The following is a 12,611-nucleotide window of genomic DNA, read 5'->3' on the forward strand; positions in this document are numbered from 1 at the left end:
AATCCATCTCTCATTGGTCTAGGTTAACAAGGTTCTAATTTTGCTATGTTATATGCTTAAAACTGCATCAGTCAATCTAATCTGACTTTGAAAAATTGAATTTGGAGTGTGTATGTCTTGACTTTGTTTTTAGTAACTCCTTTGCAGCCTCTCATTCAAAAGTTTCCAGAATGTTTTATTCAATTTACATATGTGAGCACACAAATGATAGATCCATCTCTGTAGCCAGCTGTCTGAGTAGGACTTGGATGATTAAATCAATCTCTCACTTCCTACCAGGCACTAATAGAATACTGATTCATGCTAGTATGTTGCTTAAGTAAAGGGGAATGGTCGGTTGATTAAAGGGGAATGTTAAAGACCTGATGGATTTTGCAGAAATGTACTTGCACAGGGAAACAGCAGGTAATTTCACAGTTTCTGTTCAAATTGTGAACTACAAGGAATGGCTGTAAGGTTGCTGTCTGCTCTGACAGAGGTGATCCCTATTGCTTCATTTCCTCATCACTTTTCCTAATCCATATTACCCTCCCCCTGCATTTTTTCCCCTTGACCCACTTGGATTCTGTTACAGTAATCCCAGTGTTTTTCTCACTGCTGGCATAATGGACCAGCATGATCAAGTTACCCCAGTTTAACTGCTCTGTGTACCAAGTACAGGTTTTCAAGAAGAGTAGTAACCTGGTCTGATTTTAATAGACTCACTAAAATGTAGATTTATGTCTTAAAACCAATACTGTTCTCCATCCCAAAGCCTGGACACAGCAGATCCCCTCAAAGAAAAAGTCTCTAGTAAAAACTTGTTTGGGTTTACTTTTTCCTTATGCTCATTTTGGAAATATTTCAGTAATGAGCACTCGTAGTTGCACAGCAAAAGAAAAACAATTGGTCTGAAGCAAACATGTTGAGACAATTTTCCTGCCCAAACTTACTGTTTCCCATAATTGAAAGATTCTTTACTTGTTTATATACAAAGGAAAGAGCTTTGCCCTTACAGATGTAACTTCCCATTCAAGATCTTTTTGTAAGACTTCTTATATCGTTCCTTTTTATACATCCATATGCACATTCATACATTGATGATGTGTGTGATGATGTGTTTGAACTATAAACATGTTTGTAATGTTTCTTGTAGAAATCTGTTAATTGCAAGGCATGAGCAGAGTGTGTTACCAGGAGAACTGGCAGAGTATTTACTGCTGATTATTAGAAAATATCTTTCTGCCTAGAAGTATTGTAGGAAGGTACAAATCTGCAAGTGTGTGACAGTCATGAAGATTTTGTTACAAGATCTTTACTAGTGAATGATCAGAACAAGATAAATATATGTAAGAGCAGAATGTTTGTATTGTTGTTCTCATATTTCTTGTAATTTTTATACTGACATTTTATCTGTTGTTATGAATGCTCTCTGCATTGATTGCTCCACTTGAGACTGTTCTCCTGGAGCTCTGAAAAAGTTGTAGCACAATTCTTACATACAGCAGAACCAGCATTACTGTCCTTTTACATAGTTAAAAAAACAAAAAAAACCTCCTTTATCTTTTCAGCATTTGCACCTATACCATTTGGAGGAATTTATTTGCCACTTGAAGTTCTACCTAACAGGTGCCATTGCTCACCTCTTGTGCTAGCCTATGATCAGGCCCATTTCTCTGCTCTTGTTTCCATGGAACAAAAGGATCAACAGAGAGAACAAGGTATGCTATAAACACAGGAACCCAAGGGTATTTATTGAATACAATGGACAAAGTACTTTCTTCTACCTGTAGGTGTATTTACCTATCAGAAAGGAAACAATATCCACTAAGTGTTATTGTTGCATTCCTAGGAGGCTGAGTGGTCTAATCAAGACTAGGAGACAAGAACTCTTCAGTCCTGATCCTTGTGCTATCACTGTTTGTATTTGGCACTTAAACCTTTTCTGTCAGCTCCACATGTGTAAATAAATAGGTGTAATCATAGTTACTCTTTGTGCTGCTGGGCTCTTGAAGAACTTTGTTAATTCAGGTTAGTAAAGTGTTTGGAAGATTAGATATGTCAGATTATTGAAGACTCATGTAATGGAAGAATCTCTCTTCTAGTGTCCTAAATGCAGTTTTCTCATTTAAAAACATTTGGTGGAAACATTTTCATCTTATCACCTTGCTGTCTTCTCCTTTACTTTGGAATAGCAATAACAAAGTCTGATCGGATGTTATGTGTCAAGTGTGAACTTCCTGGATACAGGGTTGGGAGTGACAAGAGCTTCAGGACTGGATTTGTTGCTTGCATCAGTAGTCTAGGAGCTTGCTACAGCTATTTGGAAGACCTGTTTGACTAATAAAAGAAAGCTGTGAGATGAACTCCTGTCTTTGCTGCTTTTGTGGGGAAGAGAAAATTGTTTTGTCAAAAAACTCGGTTAGAAAAATTGAGTGGAGTTTTGCTCTTAGGTATATGAGTCCTTATGAGGACTCCTCCTTATGAGGAGGTTTTTGTTTTTGTTTTGTGTTGTTTTGTTGTTGGGGTCTTTTTTGCCAGATAACACTGCAGAAGTGTTTTAAATCCTTTATGGATGCACATACCTGTAAAGTAAACATGGATTGTGTGCTGGTTGTTGAGATCTTCTGAGTGAATTTCATTTAGTCCTCTTTCTTAAGAGAGTAGTTTAGAGGCAACTAAATCCTTCATTTAATTCCCTAACCCTGAGAGCATTTAATCTGATTTTGGATGTATTAGGCATTTTTCATGCTTATGAGACAGCATGCTGCATCTGTGCATCTGTTCATTAAAATGATGCAGAGGAGGAAACAGAATTGTTATAGACGTCTTCATGCAGGAGTTTGACATCCAGTTAAGTCATCCTTCTAGGAAGAAGCAGGGAGTTTCTTACATGAGGTTGTGTGAGATGAGAAATTTCTACAAAGGATTGCATGTGGTATTGATAAACTTTGTGTTGGTGAGGAGGAGACTGAGTCATAAGACAATATTGGAAAACAAGTTTGATCTAGATGTCAGGTATTCAGATAATGGCAAAAATTGATCCTGTCCAACTGTTCAGCCTTCAGGGGCACTTAGCTTTCAGGGAATTGTAGGTAGGTGCTTTGCAGTAGGACTGGCCAGGACAGTGGTCTGTCCTGGACATCCACTTTGGACATTGCAGCTGCCTTCTAGCCCTCAATCTGTAGAAGAGCAGTCCTTAGGAAAATGCTTTTCACACAGGATCTGTTTCCAAAGCAGTGCAATGAGGTGTGATGTGAAACACCTTGTGAGGAACAAAAGTTTGCAAAGCAAATTAATGCTATTTCAATGCAATAATGTGAGATAAATGAAGAAGGAGTTTTGGAGAGTCTTTCTAAAGTTTGTTTCAATGTTGATGGCTGTCAGCCTGACTGCTGTTGATCCACTGCAGCCAGGACTGTAATGTCATCATGTTATTAAGTTAACAGCTCCTGCATCTATGTCTATGTTATAAATTTTAGAGTTTTCTTGTTGTAGAACATGCCTCCATGTCTTTGGCCTTGATCCTTTCTAGGTCTGAGTTCTGTTGGTGGTGAAACAAGACAATTTCTAGAGTAGATAGAATCCATTTCTTCCTGTCTTAAGAATTTGCATTGGAATAGTATTGGTGGACTGACAAGACCCTCATTTATTTCAGGCACGCCTGTCTGCCTTCATATAATACTTCATTATCACAGGTCTTACAAGAGCCTGTGTGCATAAATAATTTGATTGAATACACAGAACATAATTATCTCTGCAATTACTTTGCAGATAGGGTAACCACCACACACCATATCTTTTGCTAATCTGGTGTCCTTTAAGTGACAGGCTTGACAAAAGATCTGAGGGAAATTACTGTTCAGCTGCTCTGACCCTGCCTCTCAGTAGTTGTGATTCAGTGATACAACTTAGTGCCATCTAATGAAATATTCCTAACATTACAAGCCATATAATCAACACTGCAAGATCTTGGGGTTCAGAACAAGGTCATATGTTTGATTTCTCCCACAAGTGTTTTGTAAGAAGATCCATTTTTACATGTTTTACTGCAGGGCCTTAAATACACAGGCTTTGATTCTGTGGAGCAGCAGAGACCACTTGGCATTAAGTCTGGGACAAAGGGGATGCTTTAGCTTTCAGCTTCAAAGCTGGTTGCAGTAAGAGACTGCAGCAGTCTAACAGCTAACACAGCTTTGCTGCTGTTCTTCAGATGCTGTGACAGGAACTAGACTGGCACAAGGATGCTCACATAGTGCCTATTTTTTTGTACCTTGTCAGCATAGAGATGTTGGCAGCTTTGGCATGGAAGAAGGGAGGAGTCAGAAAACAAGGGCACAGGTGCCCCAGTATGTTGCCAGATTTTGAACTAGGAGAATGTAGCTGAGAGCTTGGAGCTACAGCCTCTTAAAAGGAGCATCTCTGATAGCCAGGCCTTTGTCCTCTTGCCTGGAGAGGATTTAAAACACATTTTGATATGTCTTCTTTTTACCAGCACATAGCTGGCATTCTGATGGTCCTGTTGTTTTGAAATCCTCAATATCTGATTAAAAGCTATAACTACTTTTGGCAGAATATGTTTTTCATTGGAAAACTCCCAACAGTTAATTGTGCTCTCAGTTATGCCAGCCTCTTCGTTGCAATAATTTTATTAAATACAGCAGAGTAAGCCCACATATTACACCAAGGAGTGTTAAAAGTGTATTCAGTTGTCACCTCTGCTGTACATTTCTTACATTTTTGTGCTTCAGGCGCTCGCTTTATAGTGAATTTTAAACTGTAGAGTTAGACTCTCTGGTACTTATTCACACTGAGTTCCTTTGAGAAGAAATTCTGTTACAGTATTAATTTCTGTGCATCTTGCAAAGGTATCTGCAACTGAAGTTAATAAGTATCCAGCTATTCTATACTATGTTTTCAGTTAACATGGGGAAAATATTTCAAGAATTACCTACTGTAAGCAGTAGAGGGCAACGTTTCCATTATTTTTTTTTAGAGGTTTGACCCTTTTTATTTCCAGTCTGCAGAGATGAAAATACATACATACTTTCTGCAACTGTTACCAAATTGTCTGAACCAAATACTGACTTCACTGTGTTAATCTAAAATGCAGATTAATTTACTGTGTTCTGCTAGGTGAGGAGCAATATTTAACCAAAAATGCTGTACCTTGGTTTTGACAAAATGTTTTCTGAACTGCAAAAAAATACTATAAACAGCATTTAGACAATAAGTGCAATCAGTTCTCAATAATTCAACACCATGATATTAGGTAATCTCTCCAGGTTTCTTTGCCCTTGGCTTTGCTGGAATAAATACCTAGGTGAAATCCTTAAGGTTTCTATCATAGAAAATTCAATTCCTTGATGGGTTGTCAGAGAAGCAGCAGTGACCTGCACTATGCTGAGGATCCCACTCACAGCTTTTAGTTTTTCTAATGAAATCGAAGCAAATTGCTGGCTTTAATTAAAGCTGACAGGGTTTTTCTCTTAGCTTCTTACTGGTGATGAGTGATTGATGCTGTAAAATCAGAGTGTAGCCCCTGCATGCTGAGTGTAAAGCAGAGTCATTCAAACATGTATCAGAAGCAGAGCCCTGGCAGAGGGGAAAGGGCAGAAGAACCAAACGGGCTGGACTGTAAAGCTGGGATAGAACAGCAGTAAAAGGCTTTTCCCTGCACTCCAGGCAGGCCTCAGACTGACCTCTTCACCCACGTACATGTTGATCCATGCTCCTCAATTATGTTAATTCACACTTCAAGTCCAAAATCCCTGTAGCTGTGTTTTGCTTTGTTTCTTAATGCTGTTATCCAAATATTTTTGTTTCTTTGACAATGGAAAACAAAAAGGTACCAAACTAAAAAGACAAAATAATTAACATGTGCGTGCCTTTGTGTGACAGACAGTCAGGAGTATTTACAAATGTATGGTTTTCTGCTACTCTAATGGTTCTGTCTCCAGGAAATATTTACTGTGCATTACAAAATGGTCATGTTGTCCTCCCAGAGGTCTCCCCAACTCCGCAGGTGACTGTCTTTGACTCTGGGAGCAATCAGTGTATTAACCTCTTCTTCTCCTGCATCAAAATTGGAAAATGGAGCCTGGTATAAATCATCTGTGGTACTCTGGATGAGGCAGTTCTGCCACACACTCAAATTCTGCTCTTTTTCTTCAACCAGTCATGCTACTTTTCATAGCTGAATAACTGTTGTTGTTTTTGTTCCCCCTCCCCAATCCTTGTTTCTTCTCTGCTTCAGCGGTGATCCCCCTGACTGACTCTGAACACAAGTTATTGCCTTTGCACTTTGCAGTCGATCCTGGGAAAGACTGGGAGTGGGGAAAAGATGACAATGATAACACCAGACTGGCCAAGTAAGACCTTTCTGTAACTTTAGTGTTAAGCAGTAAAATGTCTTGAGTCATACCTGATTGAAGTAGTGGGAGAACTGCTAACAGAGAGGGCTTTGTTCATGTTCTCTGGTTGCATGGGAGGGTCTCCAGCTGAGGGTTACAATTCAGGCTGCTGTTACATCTCTCCCCGTGTAGAAGTATTGCTTTTTCTTTCAGGCTTTTTGACTCTTTGTTCCCTTCTTTTTTCATCCTTAGTTTGATTCTGTCTCTTGAGGCAAAGCTTAATCTTCTACACAGCTATATGAATGTAACATGGATACGCATACCATCTGAGACACGGGTAAGGTCAGCTTTCCCCCTTGGTCTAAACAAGACAGGAGATAGAAGGCAGGACAGGGTGCTGTGCAGATGAGGCTGCCTGGCCTGGCCAGCTGCCTGGAGACACTCAAGGGTCCTAGCAGCAGGACAAGTCACTCAAGGCTCAATGTCATTAGAATCAGGCTTATAGATTTTTCTAGTTACTTGTTTTAATAACACAGTTGCATGTATATTTTTGCAATTCATACTCTGTTCTGAACTGTATTTTCTAGCTTACTTTTTCTGGTACTTATTTCAGTAGTCTTGTGTAGTTCAGAAAAACCTTAAAAGAGACCTTTTCTCATCATTTTCTCAGACCTTTGGCTTGCTCTCCTCGTGCAACTGTTATGTCACCAATCCCAAGTCCTTTCTCTTTCTGAGAATACATTTGTGCCCCTGGACAATTGCCAGTTTGGAGTAGCTGAAAAAAGACCACAGACTGGCATTGAGCTGGAGCCTGGTTCCTTCAGAAAGCTATTTTAGAACCAGCTGGCACCTAGTCAGCTGCAAATTTCTCTGCAAATTACATTGAATAGATTGAGTGGTTAGTCTGGAGGCAAAAGGTTGCTAGGAGAGGATGGAGGTGATTTAGACAACCTACACAGACGGGATTTGAAAGGAGAAAGAAAGCACAAAAGGAGAAAGTGTTTAACAAGCTACAAGAAAGGAAAAATCCATTTGTCTACAGTGTATGCAGTGGTAGCTACCACTTCAGAAAAAGGAGAGGCAAAATGGTCCTGTAGTTGTAAGCTGTGGGACCTGGGTTGCCTCTCCCTGTTCCACACTTGGTGCTCAGGATCCCAGAGCACTTCCCGGAGAATGGCTGGGCTCTGTGAGCTGGCCAGCTGCTCAGCAGGTCAGCACAAGCAGGGAGGTGGTGCTGCAGCCTTCCACCCAGCAGGAGCACTAACTCAGATCTTCCCATTGTTCAGACACTGATTTCCACGCAACCTCTGAGTGATTGACCTCTGTTTGGCAAATATGCTTGAAATGAGCCAAAAGCTGCTGTAGAAAAAGGCCAGATACATAGTCAGGACAGCCAAATGAGCTTTATTGGGTGAGGAAAGCAGTCTAAAATGTTGGTGCATACATTTAAAATCACTGTCAAATTCTATATTGGATCTGGGGTTTTTTTGCTCCAAGTCCCTGTATGAAACTGATTTTGCTGTATCTAATTACAATTACTTTTCCATAGCAGGCCCCTTTGGCTCAACCAGAATCCCCTACAGCTTCAGCTGGGGAAGATGTTCAGTCTCTGGCTGACTCAATGGACTCAGACCGGGATTCCATCTGTAGTAATTCCAACGGCAATAATGGTAAAAACAGTAAAGAAAAAGAAAAGGACAAGCAGAGGAAAGATAAAGACAAAAACAGGACAGATTCAGTTGCCAATAAAATAGGAAGCCTCAGTAAAACCCTGGGAATTAAACTGAAAAAGAATATGGGTGGTCTTGGAGGCCTGGTGCATGGCAAAATGAGCAGAACCAATTCAGGGAATGGAAAAAATGGTGACACAGTAGAGAAAGTCAAAGAGAAGAAGTCTAAGTCTCGAAAAGGGAGCAAAGAGGAGTCTGGCCAGTCTGCAAGCACTTCTCCATCTGAAAAGACCACTCCATCTCCAACTGACAGAGCCAGCAACTCACCCACTGAAAAGACAAACAGTAAATCCTTCTCTGACAAGCAATCTGACCCATGGAAGTACAGCACTGATGTGAAGCTCAGCCTAAACATTTTGAGAGCTGCCATGCAGGGTGAACGCAAGTTTATTTTTGCTGGCCTCCTTCTGACCAGCCACAGGCACCAGTTCCATGAGGAGATGATAGGCTATTACCTGACCAGTGCACAGGAGCGCTTCAATGCAGAACAGGAACAGAAGAGAAAGGATGCTGAGAAAAAGGCTGCACTGAATGGGTCATCTAGTAGGAAAATGGAGCCAGAAGCATATTCAAAAGAAAAATTAGAAACATCTCCTCAGGATAGAGCATCACCCGTCTTGCCTCAAAGCCATACGACTCAACTGGTTTTAAAATTTAAAGATCGCACTAGTCCCACTCCTGGGTCATTTTCTTCACCTAGTAATAGTGCTAAGAAAAGTGGACCCATTCCAGTATCTGCACACTATAGCCATACGCCACCTGTTCAGAGGCAAAGTGTCATCCATTTGCATGATGTCAACTCCAAGCCATCGAGCTTCCAAGATGATACCTACAAGCCAGTGGTTGGCACCTTAAAAACCTGTGCCACCTACCCCCAGCAAAACAGGTCACTGTCTTCTCAAAGCTACAGCCCAGCCCGGATATCTGGTATCCGTACAGTGAACACAGTGGAATCATTGAGCTATGCCATGCCTACTGAACACAAGTCTCAGACTTACACAAATGGATTCAATACTGGAGATATTAGAGACTGCTTAGAATACGCTGATGAGGATGCTCCTCAGACCTGGTTGAACAATGATAAAAATCAAGGCAGAAGCACAGTTTGCCCAATCTATTCTATCCAGCAGAACCGCTGTAAGAAGGAGAACTGTTCCTTTTATGGTCGTCCTGAGACTGACAATTACTGTTCATACTGCTACAAAGAGGAGTTAAAGCGCAGGGAGAGAGAAAGCAAGGGACACAGGCATTGAGGATTCTTCTGTGACTACTTAGTTTTACCATTTTCTTACTTACAAAGTAAACAGTGTTAAAATGCAGTAAAAGGAATCCTTAAAAAAATAATAAAGGATTGATGAGTCAATAGTGTCTAGCTTTTTGCTTTTCCGGGGCAAAGAGGAAATAATAGAATTAATTTATCATAAAAAAAGTTATTATTTTCCATTTTGTCAGTGTCTTTTTTACATATACTGGTAAGCTGAAGGGTTGTTTACTCCTTTGTCAGTGCTGTGTATATGTTTGGTCAAAAATTTACTAACGGTGCCTGAATTTACACTGACATCACTCAGGTAGTAGAATGGTAGGGGAGAGTCGTAATAGCAGAGATGTGGTGTTGTAGTAGGGTAGTATCTGCCTTGCAGACATTTGAAATTCTATAGCTGTTATAAGAGCATTTTTTCCTCAGTAAAAACTCAATTTTTCATAGCCTTTTTTTCAGGAGAAAGTAGCAATTTTTGCATACTGCACGTTTTTAACATGGCAGCAAACTGCATTACCACTGTTTGTACTCACAAGTCTGAAATTGAATGATTGTGGGAAAATGGGAATGAAGGGTCTGAATTTGTGAGGGCTGTAGCTATTCCTGATTTTAAGTTCTTACCAGTTATTTCTATATTTCCATTAAAAAGGAGATTTGAGCCACTTTTATTTGTATTACACTTTGAAACGGGTTGTATAGAAAACACAGTATGACTTGCAAGACTTCACATCTCAAAAAAATCCCACATAGCATAGTTTTGGGCACCTGAATTTCAGTAGTATTTTCATTGCTGTTAAAACTGAGAGAAATGTTAAAATTAAATTATAAAGAAAAACCAGCTAAGAAACTTAGGATCATTTTAGAGCTGAATGAACTGCTTGTCAAAACCATGTCCCATCAATTGATTCCCTTAGTCATTGCATTAATTTCATCTTTATTTATTTATTCATTTCTCAACACTAGACAGTTTTTGCAAACATAAGTGCTTTTGAGCCTTTCTTAAAGACTGTTGGCTTTGGAGTTTTCTCCTAGAGTGAGTTATGTTACTCCCTGGAAGATTCCAGGGTGAATATGAAATACTTTCCAGTATGCATGGCAACTTCTATCACAGATTTGCAGAAGTCCAGTGTCCAGATATGTAAGTATTTGGAACACTTTTGAAAGTAAAACTTTGCTCATATTTCTGCAAAGCAGACACCACAAGTACCATGTAACTAGGTGTATGACTTTAGTAACTTTTCTCCAATATAGCGCTTTGTGGTTTTGCATCCTTCTACTAGGAGCTGGCATAATGCAGTAAGAATAGATGCTGAGTGTTGTTACACTTGTAAGCAATGGCTTATTTATGGTCTACTTACATTTTTTTTTATTTTATTTTTTTTTTAAAGAGCTCATTTTCCACAAACAGGTAAAGTGTAGCTTTCTAGACTGCTTACTCTGCCACCTCAAGCTGGCCTTACTCGTTATGGAGTAGCACTTTTCTGGCCCCCTCCCGAAAAAATTCTATGCCAAAGAGTCTTTGTTACTGATTATTTTCTGCTGCACCCGAAGTTTTACTCTTGACATGGGTGGCACCATTTCACTTGCCTACACTTAATCCTGCTTAGCCTTGTAACTGAGCCTGAAGTAGTCTGTGAAACAAGGCACACAAATTTATGCTGACATACACTGGCTTTCAGGAAAAGCACATAGATAAAATTGACCATATATTTCAGTTTTCTGTGGAATTGGAGGTTTAAGGAGTAGTTACAAAGTAAGTTCATTAGCCATTCCTAAAAAGTGATGGTCTTTGCAAGGTTAACTCTTCCATGAATCCAGACCTGTAGTTTGTAATTCTTGCTGCACACTGAGCATAGGCTGAGTGTTACTGAATTTGCATTCCTTCATAAAAGGGTAACACTGATATGTGTAATGAGAGGTCAAAACTCCAAGTGACTTCTGTCCTTAAGGTAAACACGTTCTAAAACCCATGTCTCCAGTTGCCTGCACTAGTAAGCCGAGTCCTTTTCTACATAACTATTGTCATTACACATAAATTCTCATTGCCAAAGAAATCTGTGATTACAAATTATGCTATATCAGGCCAGATCACATGAAAAGTGCGGAATATCACACTTGATTAAATTTGTTGCTGAGACAGAGACAACTGACAAGATAAAACTTCATGAAAAAACCCCAAATATTAAGAATTCTAGGGCAAAAGAGTAGCAGTGGTATTTGATTCTCTGAAATTGTTTCTGCATAAAGTTGTGCTTAAGAAGTATAACATTAGCAGCAGACTACACCAGCCTATGTATTCAAGTCAGTTGTATCCTTTCTGAATGAGGAGAAAAGCAACAGCACATACATAAAAATAAGCAATTACCATGAGAATTTGATGTTTCCCCATTTTTCAAAGGAGTTGTTTTTATAAGATGTTTTTAAGATCTAGTACTCACAAAAGAAAGAGGTTTACAGCTGGTCAGTATTTACATCAATTGCTCTGTCCTAAATTATTGAACAGGTTGTATCTCTGTGTTCGATTATTTTGAAAAATTGCTTGGTCTTCTGAATAACAACAGGCTTTTCTCTATATGATTCTGAGCTACAGTGTTTGCTGTCCTCCTCAACTCTCTCAAATAATTTCTGTGAATATCTACCACTACTTAATTGCTCATTTTAAATATCTGTTACATGAAATACTGACAGAACACCTTTTAGTTGTGCCTGTTTTCTCATAATTCCTTCCTTGATGTGTCTGAGTAATTTGTATAATATTGTTCTTTTCTTAAAGAACTTTCTTCCAATATCCCACTATTCTCTTGTCTCTTAGCATTTGATACTTAAGTGTCAGACCCACATGCAATTTGCCAGTTAAAATCTACCCATCTTTTCCTAGTAGTTGTCCTTTATTTTTTTATAAGTAATTATGTGATTTTTTTTTTGTTGTTGTTTTATTTCTAAGCTATTTGTGGCAGTTGTCTCAAGGGGAGATCATAGCTGGTATTAAACAGTCCAATTGTGGGGGAACAGTGCCTCCTCCTGAAGAAGTGTTTGTCCCATTAGAAGAAGATTTTAGGTGTAAGATGACATTTTCTACACATTTTTTTCAGAGAGAATTCCCAGCAGTGCATGAGTTGCATTCACCAGCACTGAAACAAATTTAGCTAAGTATGAGAGGGAATCATCTTCAAATGTATCTTTCTGTTGCCCTAAATGGCTAACCTTTGGCTGCTCTTCCACTTTCGTTTTCCTGACACTGAAAGCACATGTAGCCCAGCAAGTAATTTTCTGGGTCTGATTTGCCCTCTC

The 12,611-nt window shown here is 39.4% G+C and overlaps 1 protein-coding gene across 1 annotated transcript in view; it reads left to right on the forward strand.

The window, feature by feature from the left end:
- OTUD7A (OTU deubiquitinase 7A) overlaps positions 1-9,420 on the forward strand; it is an 82,682-nt gene extending 73,262 nt beyond the window's left edge. Inside the window, exons 12-15 of the mRNA XM_009994396.1 lie at positions 1,551-1,700; positions 6,236-6,350; positions 6,585-6,669; positions 7,882-9,420. Of these exons, the coding sequence (XP_009992698.1) occupies positions 1,551-1,700; positions 6,236-6,350; positions 6,585-6,669; positions 7,882-9,315 (1,784 nt within the window). The 3' untranslated portion in view covers positions 9,316-9,420. The remainder of the gene's footprint in view (positions 1-1,550; positions 1,701-6,235; positions 6,351-6,584; positions 6,670-7,881) is intronic.
- Positions 9,421-12,611: the final 3,191 nt, after the last annotated feature.

The sequence above is a fragment of the Chaetura pelagica genome, unplaced genomic scaffold (assembly GCF_000747805.2).
Source record: "Chaetura pelagica isolate M959 unplaced genomic scaffold, ChaPel_1.0 scaffold222, whole genome shotgun sequence".
In the NCBI taxonomy this organism is placed as follows: Eukaryota; Metazoa; Chordata; class Aves; order Apodiformes; family Apodidae; genus Chaetura; species Chaetura pelagica.